Source organism: Erpetoichthys calabaricus, chromosome 14 (genome assembly GCF_900747795.2).
Source record: "Erpetoichthys calabaricus chromosome 14, fErpCal1.3, whole genome shotgun sequence".
NCBI lineage: Eukaryota > Metazoa > Chordata > Cladistia > Polypteriformes > Polypteridae > Erpetoichthys > Erpetoichthys calabaricus.
Window position 1 is genome coordinate 109,216,500 of NC_041407.2, and position 22,741 is coordinate 109,239,240.

At 46.3% G+C, this 22,741-nt stretch overlaps 1 protein-coding gene across 1 annotated transcript in view; it reads left to right on the plus strand.

Annotated features, from left to right (window-relative positions):
* Positions 1-21,014, plus strand: part of si:ch211-198m17.1 (protein HEG) — a 57,225-nt gene extending 36,211 nt beyond the window's left edge. Inside the window, exons 2-12 of the mRNA XM_028819321.2 lie at positions 3,174-4,382; positions 7,444-7,560; positions 9,514-9,620; positions 12,503-12,561; positions 13,170-13,309; positions 13,465-13,599; positions 15,970-16,012; positions 16,222-16,259; positions 16,730-16,820; positions 18,967-19,144; positions 20,020-21,014. Of these exons, the coding sequence (XP_028675154.2) occupies positions 3,174-4,382; positions 7,444-7,560; positions 9,514-9,620; positions 12,503-12,561; positions 13,170-13,309; positions 13,465-13,599; positions 15,970-16,012; positions 16,222-16,259; positions 16,730-16,820; positions 18,967-19,144; positions 20,020-20,154 (2,252 nt within the window). The 3' untranslated portion in view covers positions 20,155-21,014. The remainder of the gene's footprint in view (positions 1-3,173; positions 4,383-7,443; positions 7,561-9,513; positions 9,621-12,502; positions 12,562-13,169; positions 13,310-13,464; positions 13,600-15,969; positions 16,013-16,221; positions 16,260-16,729; positions 16,821-18,966; positions 19,145-20,019) is intronic.
* Positions 21,015-22,741: the final 1,727 nt, after the last annotated feature.

Genomic DNA, 22,741 nt, shown 5'->3' on the forward strand with positions numbered 1-22,741 from the left:
TGGTGTTCACAAGGTCTGCTGCTTCAGTGTTTTTAGATCTTTGTGTCAGATGTTTCTCTGGTCCACTGAAGTAGAATGATGAGCAGTTCAGAAGTTTCAAAGGCTTTGATTGACAATGACATGAAGTTTATGTGGCACAGAGTCCATATCTGCAGTGTTGGCCCTTCTTTCTTTGTCCAGACCCCTCTCTGCAATTCACCCTGGCAGGCTGGCTGCCAATCTGGGCCAAATCCCGACTCCTGCCAGCCCATTCTTGCAGAATCAGAATTGGTGGGTTTCTGTTTGTCCACCCGCCTCTTGAGGATTGACCACAAGTTCTCAATGGGGAGTTTCCTGGCCATGCACCCAAAATTTTGATGCCACTTAGTTGGCACTTTTGCCTTATGGCCCGGTGTTCCATCATGTTGGTCACCAAACTGTTGTTGGATGGTTGGGAGAAGATGGCACTCAGATGTTTTGGTGCCATTTGGAGGGGATGGATTACATACCAGCCGATGGCGACACTTTTTATCTCTCTATGTCATCGGAGCGGACTGGCGTGTGCACACGTTGGTTTTTTAAGACTGCAGGTTTCTGCCCTAACTGGGTGACTCACTTTATCCCAGTTTTGTGTGTTGGTGCATAGGGGTGGTGATGGATTGGTATTAAATTTTTGATTTTGGTATCAATACCACCCTTCGGACCTCTGTACCAAAACGGTTCCAAAGTAAATAACGGAGAACTCTAAATCCCTCAGTCTTACTCCAGCCTCCATGTCCGCACAGTTGGCGCTCACAGCTTCATTGTGGATGGGCGTGAAGTCCAAATCATCACATTAACACAATCGGGTGGGTGCGATGGAAACGGGGTGTGACCTTGTGAAGTTCAAATGGTTACGTGAAGTCAGACGCATCTTTTAGCTTTAATGTCATCTGGTCCCTAAACTTGTGGCTCTGTGACATCACTTTAGCTCCTGTTAACTGAATGGCTTCATCACCGGTGTTGGCATTTCCACCATCTGAAGTCGTTCTAGTGATCGAGTTGCTATGCCAACCCTTCGCTGCTGTGGTCCTTCACTCCTTGGTTGTGATTATCGTGGGTCGGCCCAAGTGAGCTGGTCATGTGATTGGGCGGGGGGGGGGGTGCGCCAAGCACGTCACATTACATGACGGCGGCCCACTGGTGGCAGTCCTGGCAGGAAAGACGCTTTGATCATTAAGGTGTGGCTTGTCGACGGGCCTGTGGATGGTGCTGCTCACCCCAAATGTTAGAAGGTCCACCATTTTTGATTTAATGTACTCTTTGGGGCGGTTCTGTCCGTGAGTAGACGAGAGTCTCGGTCTCAGTGTCTGAGAGAGTACCAGGAGATGGATGTCAGCCAATAGAAAGGGTCAAAGTGGGGGAGATTAGAAGTAAGAGCATCATGGGAAAAAAATGAGAACCAGCCAGAAAACGAACGACGATCGAGAGCCCAAATATGTTTGCCAGATAAGAGAATGAAAGAGCGAAATGAGAAAAAAAGGGTTTTTAAATGTCTACCTTGAATGAGGGGGGCCATTCATCTGGGACTTTTTAACCTGTTGTGATGTCATCAAAGGCCACACCCCCTGCAGGGAGTCTTCATCATTAACGATCAAAACGAGAAGGAATGGCAACAAAGCAGTGACTTGGAAACAAACCAAAACGAGTGTCGGATCCCAGGAAGATTCGGAAATTTATCGGTCCTTGTTAGGACCGGTGGGTTTCTTTCGCTTCCCGTCCGTCCGTCCGTCCATCCATCCGTCTGTCTGTAACTAGTGTTGAGCAAACCGATTTGCACGAAGCTGAATTTGCTGCGAACTTCCGAATTTCGATTTAGCAAAAAAGTACATTCATGAAATAAATTGTTTCAGGTCGAGCCGTTGATGCAAACACAATGGCGCTCATTCCCGTCTGGAAGCCTTCATATGTGCGTATTCTGCACGTGCCCACTAGAGAGCTTCACCACGCTGGTTTTCCTTGTCACTTGTAGCCATTTTTTTATTGAATGGCCTGACATGTCCTGGTAGTCCGATTCCCCACTTTGCCACTTAGGATGACGAGCTTGGCAACTGCCATCCTAAAGACGCATCGGAGACCGAAGAGCAGCTCAACGAATCGAGAAACGGGGGGGGGGGGGGAAAGGAGGTTGCTAGGTAACTGGGGTAGCGACTTGCCGTGTATTCGGTTTTCCTGAGTGCAATGGAGTGTCGTGGTGTGTATCGGCGTCTCTATTAAAAAACCATGACGTGAATGAGAGAGAGAGAAACGGAACTGGTTTGACGGGTATGCGACCAGTTAAATGAGTTAGGCAGCTATTAGGGGCATACAAGCAAATGTGGAAGTGCGAACGAGGCTTTAGATGCTGTCGTTCGAATGAACCAGAGACCAGCCACCCGTATATAATGCCCAGACTGCAATTGGGTAAATCGTCACGAGTCCAAAACAGAACTGATTTAAGGCTGTAAAGATGGCGGCTTTAAAGGTCAGGACCGGAAGTGGCGTCGTCGTTGGCACCGGGGGACCATGCGAGATTTTTCCATGGATGGTCTGCAGAGAATTGAGAGAGGAAGTTGGTGCACCTCGCCACCACCTGGTCTGGCGTGGAACTGCCATTTATTCATGGCCCTTTAGCTGCCTGCCAATCACGTGTGTGCCCACGCCCAGGTTCTTGGTTTTCTCGCCCAAGATAAACTCTTAAACTGTTTTATGGAGATTCCCGTTTCACAATCGCCGAATTGCCTGCAACATTTGGTGCTGGTTGCGTGCATCTGTGTTTCGCTTATCACTGTTGCCCAGCCTAGCAGCAGTAGGCACCAAATGGGAACCACCCCAGCTCACTGGTCCCGATGTGAAGGAGCCTCAGCAGTTGAGTTAACTGTCCATCTTTGGACTGTGGGTGGTAACGGGGGCACTCCTGGAGGAAAGGGCACAGTTCACGATGAACAGAACCAGGGTCCAAGTCCTGTCACCCACTGCTTTTCCATGCCCATTCTTAATGCAGGGCATCTAAAATAGCAGGGATGAAGGGGGCTGCTGGGAATGGGATGTGGAAATCTGATGTGTGGCTATGCTTTGAAGACTTGGCAGCTGCATGGACTGTAAAAGGAGTGTGAGCTGAATCTAAGAATATTGATTTGAATTATCGACTGATTTAATGATTTGTTTATTGACAGGTTCTGATGGCATCTCTCAGTCAACTTCAACTGTTAGAGTCACTCCTGAAAATTCAGCCCGGACGGAGACATCCACAATTGTGAGCTCAACACATCCTGCCACAATCCCAGCCTCCACTAGTCTTTCTATTGCAAAAACAAGTCCATTGTCCTCCATGGAGACCACTAGCACTAAGGAACCAGCAGAGAACAAGACAACAGTAAGTGTGAACCCATCAACGTCCACCATGGAGACCACTAGCACTAAGGAACCTGCAGAGAACAAGACAACAGTAAGTGTGAACCCATCAACGTCCACCATGGAGACCACTAGCACTAAGGAACCTGCAGAGAACAAGACAACAGTAAGTGTGAACCCATCAACGTCCACCATGGAGACCACTAGCACTAAGGAACCTGCAGAGAACAAGACAACAGTAAGTGTGAACCCATCAACGTCGACCATGGAGACCACTAGTACTAAGGAACCTGCAGAGAACAAGACAACAGTAAGTGTGAACCCATCAACGTCCACCATGGAGACCACTAGCACTAAGGAACCTGCAGAGAACAAGACAACAGTAAGTGTGAACCCATCAACGTCCACCATGGAGACCACTAGTACTAAGGAACCTGCAGAGAACAAGACAACAGTAAGTGTGAACCCATCAACGTCGACCATGGAGACCACTAGTACTAAGGAACCTGCAGAGAACAAGACAACACCAAGTGTGAACCCATCAATGTCCACCATGGAGACCACTAGCACTAAGGAACCTGCAGAGAACAAGACAACAGCAAGTGTGAACCCATCAACGTCCACCATGGAAACCACCAGCACTAAGGAACCTGCAGAGAACAAGACAACAGCAAGCGTGAACCCATCAACGTCCAGCATGGAGACCACCAGCACTAAGGAACCAGCAGAGAACAAGACAACAGCAAGTGCGAGCCCATCAACATCCACCATGGAGACCAACAGCACTAAGGAACCAGCAGAGGACAGTTCTAGTACAAGTCCACCAACGTCCAAGGTTACAAACACACCAGCAGTGAACCATTCGACTACAGTTGTGAGACCAACGACTTCAGCCAAAGAGAGCAGTGGAACCGTTACAAGTGCACCAACGCAAGCAGCCAACCAGTCCTCTTCCAGTCCAATATCTCCTATGACGTCAACACCAGAGTCTACAAAGACCACTTTAACAACATCCACGAGCTCCTCTGCCAGTAAGTGCCGCTGCATTGAGCGAATGCTTTGGGAATGTGGCTCTATATAGCGCCTTCACATGTTAGACATTTCGTTACGATGAACTGAAACGATTTGTAGCACAAAGCATCACAACACTCGATACCCCAGAATGACCAACTGAAGACGGGAATTTTTGAAAATTTATATATAAAAAAACACACCTGAAATATCCCATTGACCCAAATCTGTAGACCTTTTTATTCCAGACTGGGGTCTTCTGAGGTCTGACCCAACAAGCTTGACACCCCTGGATTTGGGTTGTTTGTTATCCCTCTCTGCAGATCCTCTCAGGCTCTGTCAGGTTGGATGGAGACCACCAGTGCTCAACTAGCGTCAGGTCTCTCCAGAGGTGTTCAAGTCTATGTTCTGCCTGGGCCACTCTGGGACAGTCATAGAGTTGTCACTAAGCCACTCCTGTGTTGTTGTTGCCTTGTTCTGATGGGGAGTGAACCTCTGGGCCCATTCTGAGGTCCTGGGTGCTCGGAGCAGGTTTTCATTAAGGGTCTCTCTCTCTCCATTTATATACTTTGGTCCATTCAGCTTTCCCTTGTCCCTCGGCTCCATTGAAGTGGCCTTGCACAGGTCATGAGTGGCACCTGCTTTCTTCCAGATGTGACACTTAGAAACAAAACTCTCCAGTCTGATTAATCCAAGATGAGTCTGTTTGGCCTCAGTTCTAATAGTCTGAAGATCCTTTAAGTGACTCTTTGTAAACTCCAGTTGGGTTTTCTGGTGTCCCCTGGCCACGTTGTCATAAAGGCCAGATTAGCGGAGTGTTGCAGTGGTGGGCGTCCCTCTGGAAGTTCCCATCTTCTCCACACAGGTTCTCTAGAGCTCAGAGTGACCATCTGCTTCTCGGTCATCTCTCATCCCAAAGCCCCTCTCCCATGTCTGATCACTTTGGGCAGGTGGTCCACTCTAATAAGGTCACCTATCTTCCCCCAAGGCCCTTCTCCACAGGAAGAGTGGTGATTGTTCCAAATGTCTTCCATTTGAGAGTTTTGGAGGCCGCTGTGCTCTTCAGAGCCTTCCCTGTTGCGGTATTTGCTTCTTGTTGCCCGCCCCAGATCTGTGCTTTGACCCCATCCAGTCTCTAAGCTAGGCAGGTGAGTCCTGTGACCTCTTGGCTTGGTCATTGTCACCTGTGGGGACCCTCCACAGACAGGTATGTGTGTGCCTTTCCTAATCAGTCCAGTCAAATAAATGGACCACTGGTGGGCACCAAACAAGGTGATCAATAGAATGGGAAACACCTGAGCCCTAGTGGAGGGTCCGAGAGAGAGATGTCAGGTTTGTTTTATTTTTGATTCGTATAAAAGTTCTCATTCTGGGGTGTGAAGAGTTGCTTAATGAGGGAGGAGATGAGTTGAAATGAGTTGGGGAGAAGCAATGGGGCAAAAGTGAAGGGACTGAAGATTTTGTAATGGCACCTTATGGTGGGACGGGGTGTGTGTGTGTGTGTGTGTTCACCATGTGATGGACTGGCGCCCCCTACAGGGATTGTTTCTGCCTTGTGCCCATCACTTGCTTGAATGGACTACCACTGCTCCTCGACCCTACCAAGGAGAAGCATGAATGGGGGGGGGGAGGGGGGGTGTTGATTTATGATGGGGGGTACCCAAAAAGTCCTGTAGTATTTTATTTATTTACAACTTTTAGAAATCCCCTTTTACCCACCGTCCACATCCTCTCCTTGAGATGCACTTGTCCCAGGACTGCTCCCGTTCCTGTTAACGTTTCCTGCATTCCTCGTTTTTCCTCTTTGTTGTCCGTGTCCTGAGCCCCCTCAGATTTCTTTTTCTTCCACTGGATTTCTAACACGGTGACAAAACGTCTTCACTTCAATTGCAATATTAATTTTGGGAGCAAAAAAAAACGAAAGGTCACAGGGCATGAGATCTGGTGATGACAGCCACATTGCAGTGTGTGTGGGTGAGCCGTCTGTTGGAGTGCAAGATGCAGTTTTGTGTGTGGTGGTAGGGTCGTGTTTTTTTTTTTTTTTTTTTTTTTTTTTTTTTTTGTTTTTTTTTTGATAAAACCCCCCAACCAAGCCACCCTCCATCATTCCTCCAACCACGCCCCAAGGTGGCTCAGCAGTTCGGTGTAATGTTGCTGATTAAGCCTCAGGGAACAAGTCCATTAATGTCTCAACGCAACCAATCCTAGTCTCGATGTTCGCTTTGACCCGATGTGCTTTTTATTTCCTCCCAGCTTGGCGGAACAGAAAAATGAGTGAAATCGTATGCACAACTGCTGAAGAAACGTCCCCACTTGATCAAATGGGCCTGGTGCCGCTCGGCGGACTGATTAACGAGACTGTAGGCCTGCGATAGCAGCTGACATAATAGATTGATACTTTATTAATCCCAATGGGAGATTCACATAATCGAGACCTCCAGCCTGCTCCCGTGCTATTGTCTGATTCCAGAAATTTTTGGGCCCCCCCCCCCCCCCCCTTAGTTCTGTCTGTGAGTGTTGCAAGTGCTGGAGTGGGTGTACTGATGTCCCAGCTGGGGTTGAGGACAAGTCTGCACTTGGATTGAAGGCCAAAATGGAAGGAGTGCAAGAATGGAGGCACAACCTGGCTGGGAAGATCAAGTGTTTCTATCCTAGTTGGGAGGAGTAATTAATGGATGGCCAGGGGATGAGCAGTTTGTAGAATCCAGTCGTTCCCTGCACTTCCTCTAATTGTTCCTCCCGACTGGGACAAAAACGTCGGATCTTGCCGGCCAAGTTTTACCTTCCTTCTTGCATTCCTCCTATTTTGGCTTCCCTGCCAGGTAGGGATTGTCCTCAATCTCCGTACACCACCCTCTCCTGCACTTTGTGTGTGTGTGTGTGTGTGTGTGTGTGTGTGTGTGTGTGTGTGTGCAGGCACACACCCAAGTATCGTAAGCTGGCATCTGTCTTTTCAGCAGATCCACTCTATTGGGCATATTCAGCATTACTGTGGGTTGTGCGCCACCTGTTGGAATGTTTTGTAATGAATGTAGTAATGCAGTTTCTTTCAATTCATTTTAATTTTTTCTTCCATTCCAGCCAAGTGCACCCCTGGCGCGTGTCTTTCTGGCAGCACCTGCATTGAGCTCTTCAATAACTTCACCTGCCGGTGTCCCCAAGGCCTTTACTACAACTCCACCTTTGGCTGCTTTCAAGGTTTGTGCTCGTTCTTTTATACCTAAGGGCGGCCCTCTCACGTCTCTCCTATGGAATTCGGGTTATAAAGTCAAAAGGGTCTTTGATAGCCAATCAAAAGGGTAATGCTAGAGGGGTCGTTAGATATGGCGCCATATCCCAAAATGCATTTTCGATTTTTGGTTCCATCACGTCTCTTTTTTTGTAATGTCACCACAAAGATGCAGAAGTGTGAGATGCCTGAATATTCAGATGAGCAGTTTGTGAACGCCAGTGGGTTTGTTTCAAAATGTCAGCTTTCTTTTTGATTGCCAAGTGCTTTTATGACTCTAAAGACCACCAAAATGGGCATAGCGACCCACCTTAGGTGTAGGTCGCTGGCTGCATCCAGTGTTTTATTTGTAATTCTTCCATGTTTTCTTTTTGTGATCTCCTTGCCGGTTCAGATGTTTGAAATGGCCCACAGCTGATGTCCTCCTTGTGGTGGTCTTGTTCAACTGCTCACTTTGTGTTTACTCTGATTGGTGGTAACACATTTTATTTATATAGCGCCTTTCCCATGTTCAAAGCACTTGGTGTCCTTCAAATGCTGAGGGGACGTGTAGGTGTCCACCCCGTTGGCCCAGATTGACACTAAAAGTCAAGTCTGTACTAATGGGGGCTTCTCTCTCCATGAAGTAACGGGCAAAGTGGCAATGGAGGACACTTCTTGAGTGTCTCCCCCCAAACTCCAAAGCTTATTCTAGAATTCTATTGTAATTGTAAACCCAATTGTCAGGCACATCATAGGACTGAACGTTCTTCTGGTGTGTCCATAACTGAAGGTTTTACCAATGATCCTCGTGTTGGCTGCACTGCATGGTCCATGCTGACTTGGGTTCATTTTTATCTTCCGTCTTTGGGCAGCAGGTGGGCACCATTTGGGGTTCAAATGCCATGCTTGGTCATTCTCTTGGTGAGTTTTCCTCCAGCTACTCTGATTTTGCTCCCTGGTGGGATGTGTGGGTGTTTCAGGTGGATTGCCCAGTGGGCCCGTCTGGGTGAGTGTACCCTGTGTTGGTCCGCCACCTCATCTGGGGAGGATTCCTGCCTTGGCATGTTTACAAGGATGGTAACGAGAACAAGCCATTCAGCCCAATGAGTTTGCCCACCCTATTCAGAGATCGTCCAAAATAACGTCAAGTTGAGATCTGAAGCTCCCTCAAGTCCTCCACCACGCCACTTGGTCACTTACTACTTGTGCCACATGGTGCTGGCATTAGCCCTTGGCTGTCATGGGTTGGTCAGCTGTACTACTTTAACAAGCTCTGTGGTCCATACTGAACTTGACCTCCATCTTCTAGCTTAGCTGGCACGTTAATCCAAGCTGGCATATAAATGGTGTGTGCCCTGGACACATTTAGACAATGCTGGCAGTCTTCACTTATGGTCCCCAAAGGACAGAATGTGAACTGAATGGGGGGCAGCCTGGTGCTCTTCAAGGAGCCCATATGTGTAGTGGCAACGTGGCACCATTATTGCTGAGGGTGCTGCACCTCACGGTTGCCACCCCCTTGTGGATCTGCTTGTCATGATGTCCTGATCCTGTAACCCCTCAAGCCCCCAGTGTGGGTGGGTGTTGTTAATCCAGTGTTGGCATGGAGCTGAATGACACCCTTGGGGCCCTACGTGAGAGTTTCACTCCTGAAGGGTTTGGTTAGAATGAGAAGCTCAGTGGTGACCCTTTTATACTCCTCACTCCAGTAAACCCCCAGTTGCCCTTCCCAGTTAGCTGCCCAGCATTTCATGTGTGGCTCTTCACCAAAATGCCATCACAAAGCTGCTGAACGTCACAATGGGGAGATCACTCCTACTGGCTTAATGGCACAGCATTGACTGGGAGGTCTGGGTGGGAACGGCGGGGACTTGGTGACCATCTGAAGGATTCATTTATTTAACGTCTGGTGTTCAAATTTTCTTTTTTGTGCCCTCCAGTGAAGACCTTTCCTGGCACTCTGCACATCAACAGAAGTTTCACCCCAGACATGGCCAACAATGCCAGTCAGAGTTTTCTGGAAACTTCAAGTGAAATTGTGTCCGAGGTAAGAGTTGAAAGTTTAGAAATGGCGGCTACTGTGATGCCTTTTCATTTGATATTTAAAGTGCTGGAGCAACAGGTTTGAACGGGGGGGGGGGGGGGCAAGCGCATTATTGGGGACCCCCCTCGCGCTCCAACCCCCACAGATCATCTATGTCCACGTGTTGGGGGTCTCTGATTGTGGAGGATGGGTTCTTGATTGATTTGGTCTGTGGGTTTTTAGGGTTTGTGAGCCCACCATCTGTGTGGGACTCAAGGTGAGTGCCCCCCCGAAGTTGGACCTTCTCTAATAGCTGCTATTGCAGACTCGCCGTTAAGGATGTTAGAACAATTTGACGATGACAGACCACCAAGGAGCTCATTGAATTGTTCCCAAAGTCACGTCAAGTTGAATGTCCCCAAAGCCCTACTTCTCCACCATGTCACTTGGTCCCTCATTCCAAGGGTCTGTGTGAAGACGAAACGTACGCCAAGCAGAAGGAGTCGCCTGCAGCACTGAGTGGGTTTCGAGGCAAAGATCTGGGGAAGGCTGCAGCAGAAGAGAAGGTCGCCGTCATTAAATGGAGTTTGGGACGACGGCGGCTCTTTGTGGAACTGAGCAATCGGAGGAGAAGAGAGGTGACCAAGAGCCAAATGGGCCCTCTGCTTTAGTTTCAGGGAGATGCTGTGGTGATGCGCACTGACTGAGGGGGCCAGGTGGCACATGGAAGCCCACCTGGAGTTTGCAAAAATCTGATTGTTGCAATCTGATGAAGCCACACGCCACTCGTCTCGGGTGCAGCAATGTCCCAACAGTGAAATACGGTGGTGGCAGCACAGTGGAGGGGAAAGCTGAACGGAGCAAAGCACTGAGATGTCCTTAAACCTTACACACTGGTCAGCTCAGATTGGACCCATTTTGACATTTGACAGCTAAATGTCCATCTTTTTGGTGTCTTTTCCTAAAGTGACCAAGATTATGCACAAATGAATATAAATATATATATATAAATTTTAAAATAAATTTATACTGTTGTGCAGGTGCTACAAATTTTTGTACATTGAGGCTGTTCCGGGTCAGATTTGACCCGTTATCTATTGAGACGGATTTTAGAACCACGTGTGTGTGTGTGGATTAAATGAAGGAAAATGGAGGTTTTAGGGAATCTTGAAAACATGTATTTTTTATGGGATGGTGGTGACAGAGTTCAAGGGGGGGGCCTCAACACTGTCATGAGAACAGTCTGTGGTCCTGGCACATGCACCCAGGTTCCCACAGAAATGGGCACCCGCTTCTCTTTAATAGGGTCATCTTGAAATAGTAAAATGGCATAGGAGTGGAATATCTACAAGTATGGTGCACATGAGGACCACAGGGGGCCTTGACACAGATTAAATGTAATAAAATAATCTTAAAATTAACAAATTAGAATCCATTTATTCTGAGCTAACCAGGTTTAAAAATGGAGATCATAAGGGGGGGGGGGGGGTCATAAGATTACATTCCAATTATAACTGGAATATGCAAATAACATACGGGGAAGCCAATTGGGGGAGCCCTGAAGATGAAACGATGACAAAAGGGCGTGACGTGTGACAACGTCTTCACCTCTCATGTGCTCGGTATTATTGAATGAAATCCGAAGGCCTGTTTGAATTTTATGGATATTTTATCACATGGATTTTAATTTTAAAGAATATTAGCGTTGCCCCAGCCTGATCCAGACTTGAGCACTTCTGCCAGTAGTGCCTTCTCAAATTAAAATTTACTGTTGTTGGGTGGATCTCAATATCATCAAAAATATGAAAATGTGCATTAAAATTTTGGGGAGGGGGCGGGGGACCTTGATGCTGTCATGAGGTCCCGGCACATTCACCCAGGTTCCCACAGAAACGGGCACATGCTTCTCTTTGATGGGGTCATCTTGAAATAGTAAAATGGCATAGGAGCGGAATATCTACAAGTATGGCGCACATGAGGACCTGAGGGGGCCTTGACACAGATTAAATGTAATAAAATAATCTTAAAATTAGAATCCATTTATTCTGAGCTAACCAGGTTTAAAAATTGAGATTTTAAGGGGGGGGTCATAATATTACATTTCAATTATGACTGGACTATGTAAATAACATACTGGGAAGCCAATTGGGGGAGCCCCAGAGAGGGAACGAGGCATGAGTGTTGCGTTCGAGGTGACAGAAGGGCGTGACGTGTGACAACGTCTTCACCTCTCGTGTGCTCGGTATTATCGGGTGAAAAGCGATGACGTGTTTGAATTTTACGGATATTTTTATCACATGGATTTTAATTTTAAAAATATTAGCTCCGCCCCAGTCTGATCCAGAGTGCCTTCCCAAATTAAAATGTGCTGCTGTTGGGTGGATCTCAATATCACCAAAAATATGAAAATGTGTATAAAAATTTTAGGGGGGGGGGCACCACAAAAACGAACATGAAAAAAATGGGGCACACATGGAAAGGTTGAGAAACGCAGAATTAAGGATGAATCCTCCATTTCTACTGATGCATCCAAACTGAGCCTGCCCACCCTGTGAAGGCCTAAAAATGTGAACAGGGCCATCTTAACAAAACCCCCGCAGGCAAAGCAGTGCACTGAGGGCCAGTCTCAACATTACATAGATTAGCGTAGGACCCCCCGGCGGCTGCCCAGTATGCCCATGCGTTAAGTGGGCCCTGAATGTGAACAGTCGGTAAGGGGTAATGAAGGCCTGGAGTGAAGGTAAAGATGACCCCTGACTCCACAGTACCAGCAGGAGAAGGAAGTGCGGGGACATTTTGGGGGGGGGGGGGGGGGGGGGTTAGATTGCAGGCTGTGTGACTGTGACGCTGGACAAGGCCACCCATAGTGGCCACAGGGACCTAACCTCCTTCTTGTTCTTTTCTAGTTGAGGAAGATACTTGAAGGGACAGGCGGCTACATCAGTTCCAGTGTCCTTCAACTCCAGTGAGTACGGCCGTTCTCCGTTTTTATGAACAGTCTGTCGTGGTTTGGGGTGGGGGTGTACCAGAAACCTTCACATGACCTCAGGTAGCCAATCGCAATGCCAACTGCCGGGAGCGTTCAGTCTAAAAACAACAGTGCCACCTGCTGGTACTGCAGGGTTAGTGCCTTCTGCATGTGACGCGTTTCAGCACCGGAGCTGTTCAGGGGTGGCAGAGCTTTTGGCTGCTGATCTTTTTAGGACACTTTTGATGGGACAAATCTGGGGGGTTGCTTTGAGGCCAGTGGCGTTGGTGACGAGTTTTGGACACAGAATTCTGTTGTGACCGACCTGTGGGCTGAATGACGGAGTTCTAGGGCACACGGCATATTTTTACACCCACATTAAACTGCCTAGCGACCCACAGGAGCCCAACCTACCATGAACTCCAATGACTGAACGTTCACTCTTCTTTCTTTTTCGTGACGGTCCTGTTCTTGTGTGTGTTTGGCCCGGTTGTACAGTGATGGCCAATTGCTGTCCTCCTTTTCCAAGAACTTCCTCCAATCAAAAGCCTGGCATCTAATGAAGCGTTGACTTGATTGTTTGCTCTTTTTGATTTTCCTGTTAGGCCAGGGAGCATCGTGGCAACAATCGACAATGTCTACCAAGTCACCTCCAACGTGAATAGCACCTTCATCGAAGGCAAGATCTCCGATTCCATAAAGAACTGCACGTCGTGTGGCATCCTGGACAGGGCGACCTTCTCGGGTAAGTCCTTCATTTGGTGACGTGTCCCCGTCACTGACGGCATAACGGCTGCTGTTAAAGGACTGATGAGTGCAGGATGGGACAGCGAATGTCCTCCCTGGAGGCGGCTGGCCTGTTGTTTTTAATCCGTTTTTATTTATTTTTTTGGTCCCTAGCAAAACCTGCATGTGCCGTGTCAAATGGTGGCTGTGACTCGTCCTCAACTGTGTGTTCTGAAAAGGATGGTGACGTCACCTGTGCCTGCAAAGAGGGCTTTTTGGCAACCGTGTACAGCACCAAGCAGTGTGTGGGTAGGTGGCCGTCACCAGTGACCGTCGGCTCGGCCCGCTTTGGTGGTGGGACGTTTTGTGGCCCACTTTGGGGCATGGCGTTTAATGTGCTGGTTCTTGCTCAAACTGTATGCATGGCACTTGATACGTTTGGTAAGGTTCCTTGGATAATGGTGTCCACTAAATCGGTTATCGATAACCACTTCCATTTAGAAAGGCGGCCTGCTTTGTCATTTGGGACTCCGAAGTGAAGTGCGATTCAGTGCTGGAAGCCCAATGGAGGAGATGAGAAAATTAAATTGATAACTCAACTGTGTGGTATTTTAAATGAAGGACCTTTTAGGAATCCACCGCCGCGCTCGTGTGTTCGTACTCTGATTTAACATCAGGGTGGTGAAGAGTTCTGTTCAGGATGTGCATCTGGTCCTGAGACCTGCTGATGCCTCCGCAGCATGGCTTACAGATGTGGGAAGAGTGTATGTGAACGGGGTGAAATCGGAGTAATCCACGTAGACCTCGGCATTAACGATTGCAGTGCACCCTCTGTTGGAATGTATTTAGCAATAAAATGCCTTGCATCTGTTGTTCTAACAGATGGCACATCACGAATTTGTATGAATAGAATTAATTTCTAGAAGTATGTGTGATGCACCATCTGTTGGAATGAAAAATGCAATGCACATCTGTTATATGCCATTTGGTATGATATTTGTAAAATCAGTGTCAATGTTTGATGTGCCATCCATTGGAATGTATTTAGCAATAAAATGCCTTGCATCCATTATTACAACAGATGGCACATCACGAAATTGTATTAATAAAATTCATTTCTAGAAGCGTTTGTGATGCACCATCTGTTGGAATGACAAATGCAATGCACATCTTATGTGCCATTTGGTATGAGATTTGTAAAAGTGTCAATGTTTGATGCACCATCTGTTGGAATGACTGTCATAGCAACTGGATGGACCACACAGACAGATGTACATCCTTCTAAGGTGGAGGTGTGTGTACAGATATATTGTACATATAGACAGTGTATAGCTAGAGAGGGGTTTTGTGTGTGTGTGTGTCTACTGCTGTAGCTGCTATCATCTTCTTGAACCTGGGACCGTCTACTCCTGACCAAGATCAGCTAGTCAATGAGGACATCTAATAAACCAAGATTGGGGTGTAAAAATGCAAAAGTGCTTTAATTTTCAACAAGTGTCCTAAGGCAGTCCTAACTGTCTTCACTCAATAAATTATGTCCATAAACGTGCATTCTTAACAGTCCATGAATAAGTTCAAGAAATAAAATCCAAAAAAAAAACCCAGGGAGCTCAGCTGTCCTGTCAATTGAAAAGCAATCCTCCACGTACTTCGCCTCCTCTGCCTACAAGGGATTTTAGCGTCTCAATATTCACTCCGTCCATGAGCTCATGATTGCGTGCGACTGTCCTCGATCTTCACCATGTCCATCTCACTCCCTCAAGCAGGCACCCCCTTCATCATGGAACTTGGACCCCCTGGACTCGCCTTCTGCCACCTCTCATTGGTATCCATACTATGACCTCAAGTTCGTAATGTCTTTAACCCCCTCCCCCTTCCAAATCGTAGCTGCAGCAAGATGGGATCAGCTTTCTATTCCAACAGATGGCGCATCACACATTGACACTGCTTTTACAAATCTCATTGCTCTCTATGAGGAGACCACCGCACTCACCTTGCAGACCCTTTCTGCGTCTTCCTTCCCTTCGTTTCCCTTTATCGGTACTTAATCGCAACCATCTGCTCGTGTTGTTCTGCTCTCTCCTCTTTCTTTCCTTTTCTTTCTTTACTTCCACCTTTCCTTCCTTCTTTCTTTCAGAGCTGTGCCACTGAGCTCAGCACTTGTTTCTTTTTTCTTTCCTTCCTTCTTCCTTTCTTTCAGAGCTGTGCCACCGTGAGCTCGGCACTTGTGTGTTTTCTTTCTCTCTCTCACCTGGTCCTCATTGCCCCACATCTTCACTTCCATCTTTGGTTTTTCTCCCTTTATATTAACTTGGCCTTTGTCTGCAGCTTTGTATTCATTTTATATTTCTACACTGGGGGTGCCACTGAGATGTTGGCACAAATAGGAATGGGGGGAGGTGACCTGAAATCCAACAGGACCCTGGGTAGGGAACAGTCTCACCCCCACAGCCCCAACACCAGACAGGCTTGGATGAATTTCTGTGTTTTGAAATATGGGCACCACTTAATTATTCATTGACTGCCTTGAGGGTCTGCACACCCCCTTAAAAATTTATCTTCACGTGGCAGGGTGCATATGGTGTGTGGCTTCTGTGCCGCTTGCTGAAACGAGATGCCGCCAACTTCTTTCACTTGCCCTGCTTGCTGATGGTTTTTCTCTCTTCCGTTTTTTGGCAGCTTGTGAAAGTGGGATGAAGGCGGAGAACAGCGAGTGCGTCCCGTAAGTTTTTACCGTTTTTTTTTTTTTTTTTTTTTTTTTTTTGCCGATTTTCTGCAGGCCACGTGATGGCGGAGGCCACTTATGAAGTCTTCAGTGGGCCCTGTGATTTGTTTTCTCCATCTCTGCCATTGTGATGCCCTGCCATGCTGTCTGAATGCTCTTAATGGAGGTCCTCTCTGGTGACTGACTGCTTTTGTTTCTCGTTGCAGGTGCCCCTTTGGCTACAGAGGCTTCAACTGCAATGAGTGTGAGTAGCCCCCCAGTACTGTGCTGAGCGCACAGCAGCCTTGTGAAGGATGGGTGTCTGGGGGTACATGATGGCACCGTGACTGTCAGGGTTGGTGTAAAACAGGGTCAAGGGGGGTCCTGTGAGTCAGTCTGCTCAGGCCCCCAGCCCTCGAAAGTCCCTTTTTAGATGAGTGTTGATCTCTGATTGGCTGACAGGCTGTCGATGGCCCATATGGCACTAAAAGTGACAACAATTCCAACAGTGTCTGCTATGCTTCTGCTTTTAGGTCCTCCAAAATTCTTCTGGCCGGACTAATCTGAGCAGTCTTGTAGGCTAAGACCCCCTTTACAGCTGGTCACAAAGCAACTTTGTCTGTAGGCCAAAGTCCTCCAAAATTCAAGATGGTGGCCATATGACTTTGTAGTGACTAATCAGTGTCCCTTATACCGAGTCCGTACTCAAATAGCAGTTTTTCCTTTTCATTGCAGCTTATCTTCTGGCAGTGGTGGTCATCTCTTGTGTTCTCGGTGGCGTGCTGCTCCTCGTCCTGCTGGTGCTGCTCATTTCCTGCTGTTGTAGGTGAGTTCAAGGTGGGTGGGCACACTTCAGCCATTAAAATTAATTGAAAAAGCCACCAAATGTGACTGGCGGGGGTTCATAGAAATCCTCATGTCCCCCCCTGCATGACCCATCCATTCAGCTGTCCATCTAGGACCACTAGACGTGAGTGAGTTCACATTGGGCGTACTGCGTGTGGAGCGGACGCCAACGTAACGTGCCAGTGTGTGGCTCATCTTCAGACGTGAGAGTAACTCAGTGAGAGCTAAAGGGGAAAACTCAACAACGACCGTCATAAACACACACACACACACACACACACACACACACACACACATCCGCCATGATCACCAGTGCTGGGGACAGAGAGAGGTGTAGTTGTGTTATAGCGCCTTTCTCTGTGCGTACAATACATATCTTATACCAATAACAAAATCCAGACTCATCCAGTTTATCTTTCATTATCATCCTGGTGACTGGAACATCCACATCAGCTGACAAACATTGTGTGATTTGTTCAGATTTATGCTAATTTGTTTTTTATTATAACTTTCATGTATCTGATATCAAACAATCTTTTTTTTTTTTTTTTTTTTTTTTTTTTTTTTTTTTCTTTGTTGTATTCCTTTCAGTATTTGTGGTGTGCTTTCAGCTGAGAAAATTTGCTATTTAAATTAAATATAGAATTATTTATGTATCTATTTTAGTCCCTTTGTATCTATCTCTTGTCTGTCATACAGCACCTTTCTTCTGTCTATGTATCCCGCTTAATAGCCACAGTGTCTGTCTGGGTTGCTAGGTCTTTCATTCCAACAGATGGTGCATCACAAACATATTAAAATTGCATTGCATTTGTCATTCCAACAGATGGTGTGCCACAAACATTTATAGTAATAAAATTGCATTGCATTTGTCATTCCAACAGATGGTACATCACAAACATTTATAGTAACATGCCTTGCATTTGTCATTCCAACAGATGGTGTGCCACAAACATTTATAGTAATAAAATTGCATTGAATTTGTCATTCCAACAGATGGTACATCACAAACATTTATAGTAACATGCCTTGCATTTGTCATTCCAACAGATGGTGCATCACAAACATTTATAGTAATAAAATTGCATTGCATTTGTCATTCCAACAGATGGTACATCACAAACATTTATAGTAACATGCCTTCCATTTGTCATTCCAACAGATGGTTCATCAAAGATTTATAGTAATAAAATTGCATTGCATTTGTCATTCCAACATTTGCATTAGCCCTGCTTTTGTGAATCCCATACCAGCTGGATCCTCAGTGTTTTCATGTGGCCTGCACTGTTCAAAGTAACAGCAGTCATGCCATTGGTGATAGTGGCTACCTGCTCAGATGTGGGCACTTTGTGCGTTTCGTCAACCCCTGAGTGCAGACAGGAGGCGCTACAATGTTGTGCAGACCATAAAAGTCCTGGAGCCTGCATGTGCCATGTAGGTGTTGGCTCTACCAGTCCATGATGGTCTGCAGTGTGATGATTGCATATGTATGAGGTTCATTAGCATAGTCCATATATGGCTGTTTTAAGGTGGCAGCTGGGTGGGATTTGAGGCGCAGTCACATGTGCACATTTTCAAGATGATTGACTTACAGTATAAGGATGAATTACACCGATGTGCGTACGCCAGGGTTTAGAAATCCATTTTTTTTCCACATATGCATGTTCCTGTTTTTTGGTGTATTTATATATTTTCATGCTTGAGCCCACACAAAGTTTTATAAATGAGACCCCCAGACATCAGAATTCATGTTTGTACTTTTCCCTCAGTTTAGGGAAAAAGTAAAGAAAGCCTTCAGTCCATAATGGTGTGCCTGGCATCACTGACCACATATAGAAATGTGTGGATGGCAAGCGAGTCCTGAGCTAGTGGGCTTGAGTGGCCTTCCCTACGTTTTTGTGTGGTGTTGGCACAGGTGAAGGAATTCCTCATTGTGAAGTTCACGGCAGCCACTTTTTCATTAAAACTCCTTTGGCGGCTGCTGCTGCTTTATATCTTCAGACCCTGCGCTTGGTGGGCTCGTCTCCCTCGTAGGACCCTCCACAGTATACCCAAGTTGTGTTGCATGCACTTTGTGACAACTCTTGGTCTCACCACAGTTGTTCTTCTTTACATACAATGTGAAGGGCACGGACCAGCACTTGGTACAGCAGCCCGTACTCCACAGACGACTACATGACGTGGCCCAAGCAGGAAGTGCCCAAGATTCCCCGCGTGACGACTCAGTGGGACCACAACAACATGGAGATGGTGGAAAATGGCAGCACTCGCAATCTGGTGAGCAAAGACAAGGAGAACGGAGCGGTAAGTCCTAAGCCATCTCTCCTTTTTAACAAAAATGAGCAAGGAAATGGGAGTGTAGGAAGCTCCTCCAGTCGTTTGGTCCACTTACCCCAAAGTTGGTCCATCATCTCCTCCTATAGTTTTGTTAAACCATTTCATGGTTTTTCGGGGACTTCATTGCCATCCTCTTACCAAGTGTTGTCATGGGAGGGCAGCAAACATCTGGGGAACAGGCACATCTGGGCCATGTGGTGGACACCCAGGGTGGTCTGGGCACAAATGAGCTATATTTGTAATGTGGTCCCACTCTGTGATGATTTGATGATGTTCTTGATGAAGATGATGAGCTGGGACACTTTTATAAATGATTGGACCCCCCCTTGAATTTCTTAATGCCGTGACCCTGCAGGACGCCGACTTTCATGTAAAAGTGACTGGCGCCCAACGGTCGACCCAAGAAAGACCAAAACGGCCTTGCCATCCTGGGCCCCTCGAATGGGAGCGGACCACCTGCACCAACAGGGCGTCGCTCCGCCCACCGACTCTTCCGCCGGTTCATTCCAGTCCTGATTAGGCACGACTTGGTCCACCCCACCATTCCATCCCGGGACAGATTGGCCTTTCCTCTTAAGACAAGCTGCCTTCCTATCTTCTAACCTCGCCAAGTGATGTCCCCGAGTATCCAAGTGGCAGCTGGCAGAGCGGGTCATACCAAGCTCAAGTCTTCAAGCTCCATTGATGCCATTTTGTTCTCCTCTGATGTGCCCGAGCAACGCCTGCCTTATGTGGCTTCTCCCTTTTTAAAATCAAAATGTGGCCCCAAACTCCTTCCACAGAGTGGTGAAACCCCCCTTAAAATCGCAGCTCCTTTCATTCTCCCATCTGATTCCTTGCAGGCCAAGACCTACGACGTCAGCGTGGACGACCTGAAGACCTTCAAGAACAAGAACCCGTCGCGCTACTCGTACCTGTGCCAGGGCCAGGAGAACCCCTACTTCGTCTCTGATGAGGAGAAGCAAAAGTCCAAGTGAAGAAGACCCCCCACCCCCCCCAGGGTGCTCATATTTTTGATGCTTTTTTTTTTAAAAAAAAAAAAAATAAGGATTTTGTAAATGATTGGTGGGGGGAACAAAAATGAAAAATGCGTGCCGGGATCGATTGCCAAAATTTCAAATAATTCGCTAAAGACGGGAGACGAATTCTCAACGTCGACTGGACAATCCAAGATGAGGGAGGGGGGCTAGAGTGCTTTGTTAAAATATGCATATTTATATATATATATATATTTTTTTTTTTCTCTTTTTATAAATGTTAAAACTGATGTTGCGTTATCTTAAAAGGTTCCTCCTATGATTGATTGGTTTTTTAAGAGACTGTTCATCTCATTCAAGTATTTTTGTTTTTTAAATTTAACAATTTGACACCTTTGAGGGCTGATGCATCGGACAGAATGTGCACTGAAGTTATGGTGGGGGGGTTAAACCCGTAAAGGATGCGCTCGTTGACGTCGGTTTTAATGTTTCGAAGTGTCCAGAGGGCTGGCTCCCTTCTTTGACAGACGGCAGGGCATGCGGGTTCTCGGGGGTGGGGGGGCTTTTTTTTTCGTTTTTTTTTTAGATGGATGCACATTGTGAAGGCCTTATGGACGCTACCTCCCAGATTTGGAAATTTGGGAGATTTTGGTTTTTTTTTTGGAAGCGGAGCCCTTTGTGTTGTGCGTGACGGGACAGGAGCTTCCATACAGTCCATGGGGTGGTGGTGGGGGCCCTCTTTGTGTGGTTGTTTCTTAATAATAATAATAATAGACTTTGGACTTCACTGATGCGAGTGCCAAAATTGTTTTCAATAAATGATTGTGTGTGAACAATAAACTGCCATGTAAAAGAGCGGCGTCCTGGCGAGTCTTTTCTGAATTCCCTAACTGGTTTATTACGTTTCAGTTTACTCCAATAAGAGATTTGGTGTCCTGCCTTCATTCATATTTGCCTCCACAGCACCAACGCTTCATTTGGAAACCCCCTTAGCAGGCAGCTGGTAACTCCACACTGACCTGACATAATGGATGGCATTGTCGCCTCTCCGAAAGGCACTATATGATTGATAGATGTGAAAGGCACTATATAATAACAGATAGAAAAGACATTATATGATATGTGAAAGGCACTATATAATGATAGGATAGAAACTATGATACTGTAGATAAATGTGAAAGGCACTATATGATAGATGTGAAAGGCACTATATAATAGGAAAGACACTATGATCGATAGATGTGAAAGGCACTATATGATAGGAAAGACACTATATGATCAACAGATGTGAAAGGCACTATATAACAGGAAAGACACTATATGATCAACAGATGTGAAAGGCACTATATAATAACAGAAAAGACATTATATGATATGTGAAAGGCACTATATAATGATAGGAAAGAAACTATGATCAATAGATGTGAAAGGCACTATATAATAGATGGGAAAGACACAATATGATAGGAAAGACACTATGATCGATAGATGTGAAAGGCACTATATAATGATAGGAAAGGAACTATATGATACTGTAGATCGATGTGAAAGGCGCTATATAATAGATAGGAAAAGACACTATGATAGATAGGAAAGACACTATATATGATTGATAAATGTGAAAGGCACTATATAATGATAGATAGGAAAGAAACTCTATGATAGATACTGTAGATCGATGTGAAAGGCACTATATAATAGGAAAGACACTATGATCGATAGATGTGAAAGGCACTATATGATAGGAAAGACACTATATGATCAACAGATGTGAAAGGCACTATATAACAGGAAAGACACTATATGATCAACAGATGTGAAAGGCACTATATAATGACAGATAGGAAAGACACTATATAATGATAGGAAAGAAACTATGATACATACTGTAGATAAATGTGAAAGGCACCATATAATAGATAGGAAAGACACTATGATCGATAGATGTGAAAAGCACTATATAATGATAGATAGGAAAGAAACTATATGATAGATACTATAGCTAGATGTGAAAGGCACCATATAATGATAGATACATAGACCTGAAAAGTACTATATGGTCTTATCCCACCAGAATATCATTTTTACGTCAGTGGAGCTTTCACTTTGTGTCGCCCATGAGAGATTCCCTCACAAATCAAGTTCACGTTATCTCTGTGGATTGGACAAGGATCATCGCACGTATGTGGGCAGATACCGCGGCTACCAGGGTGAGCGAAGCCGACATCCCGTCGAACTTAACGAGGGCAGTGGCGGGATCTCGTCGTCTCGAGGATGGCAGATTACACAACTCTGAATCGCTGGGGATGACTTACAGCTGGCGGTACGTCACAAAACGTTTTAATCAGACAGCACTTTGAAGTTTACGACTGCACTTGCTGGATCTCATCTCCATGAGGATGTCAGGTTACACGACTGGAATGACTGGTGAAACTGACAGCACATTACACAACTCTTAATCGGTCAACATGTGAAACTTAACGGCTGCGCTCGCTGGGTCTCGTCATGTCAAGGATGTTCAGTTCCACAATTTGGAGTCACAATGGATGACAGATGAGCCAGTGGCACACCATATGACTTGTCCTTG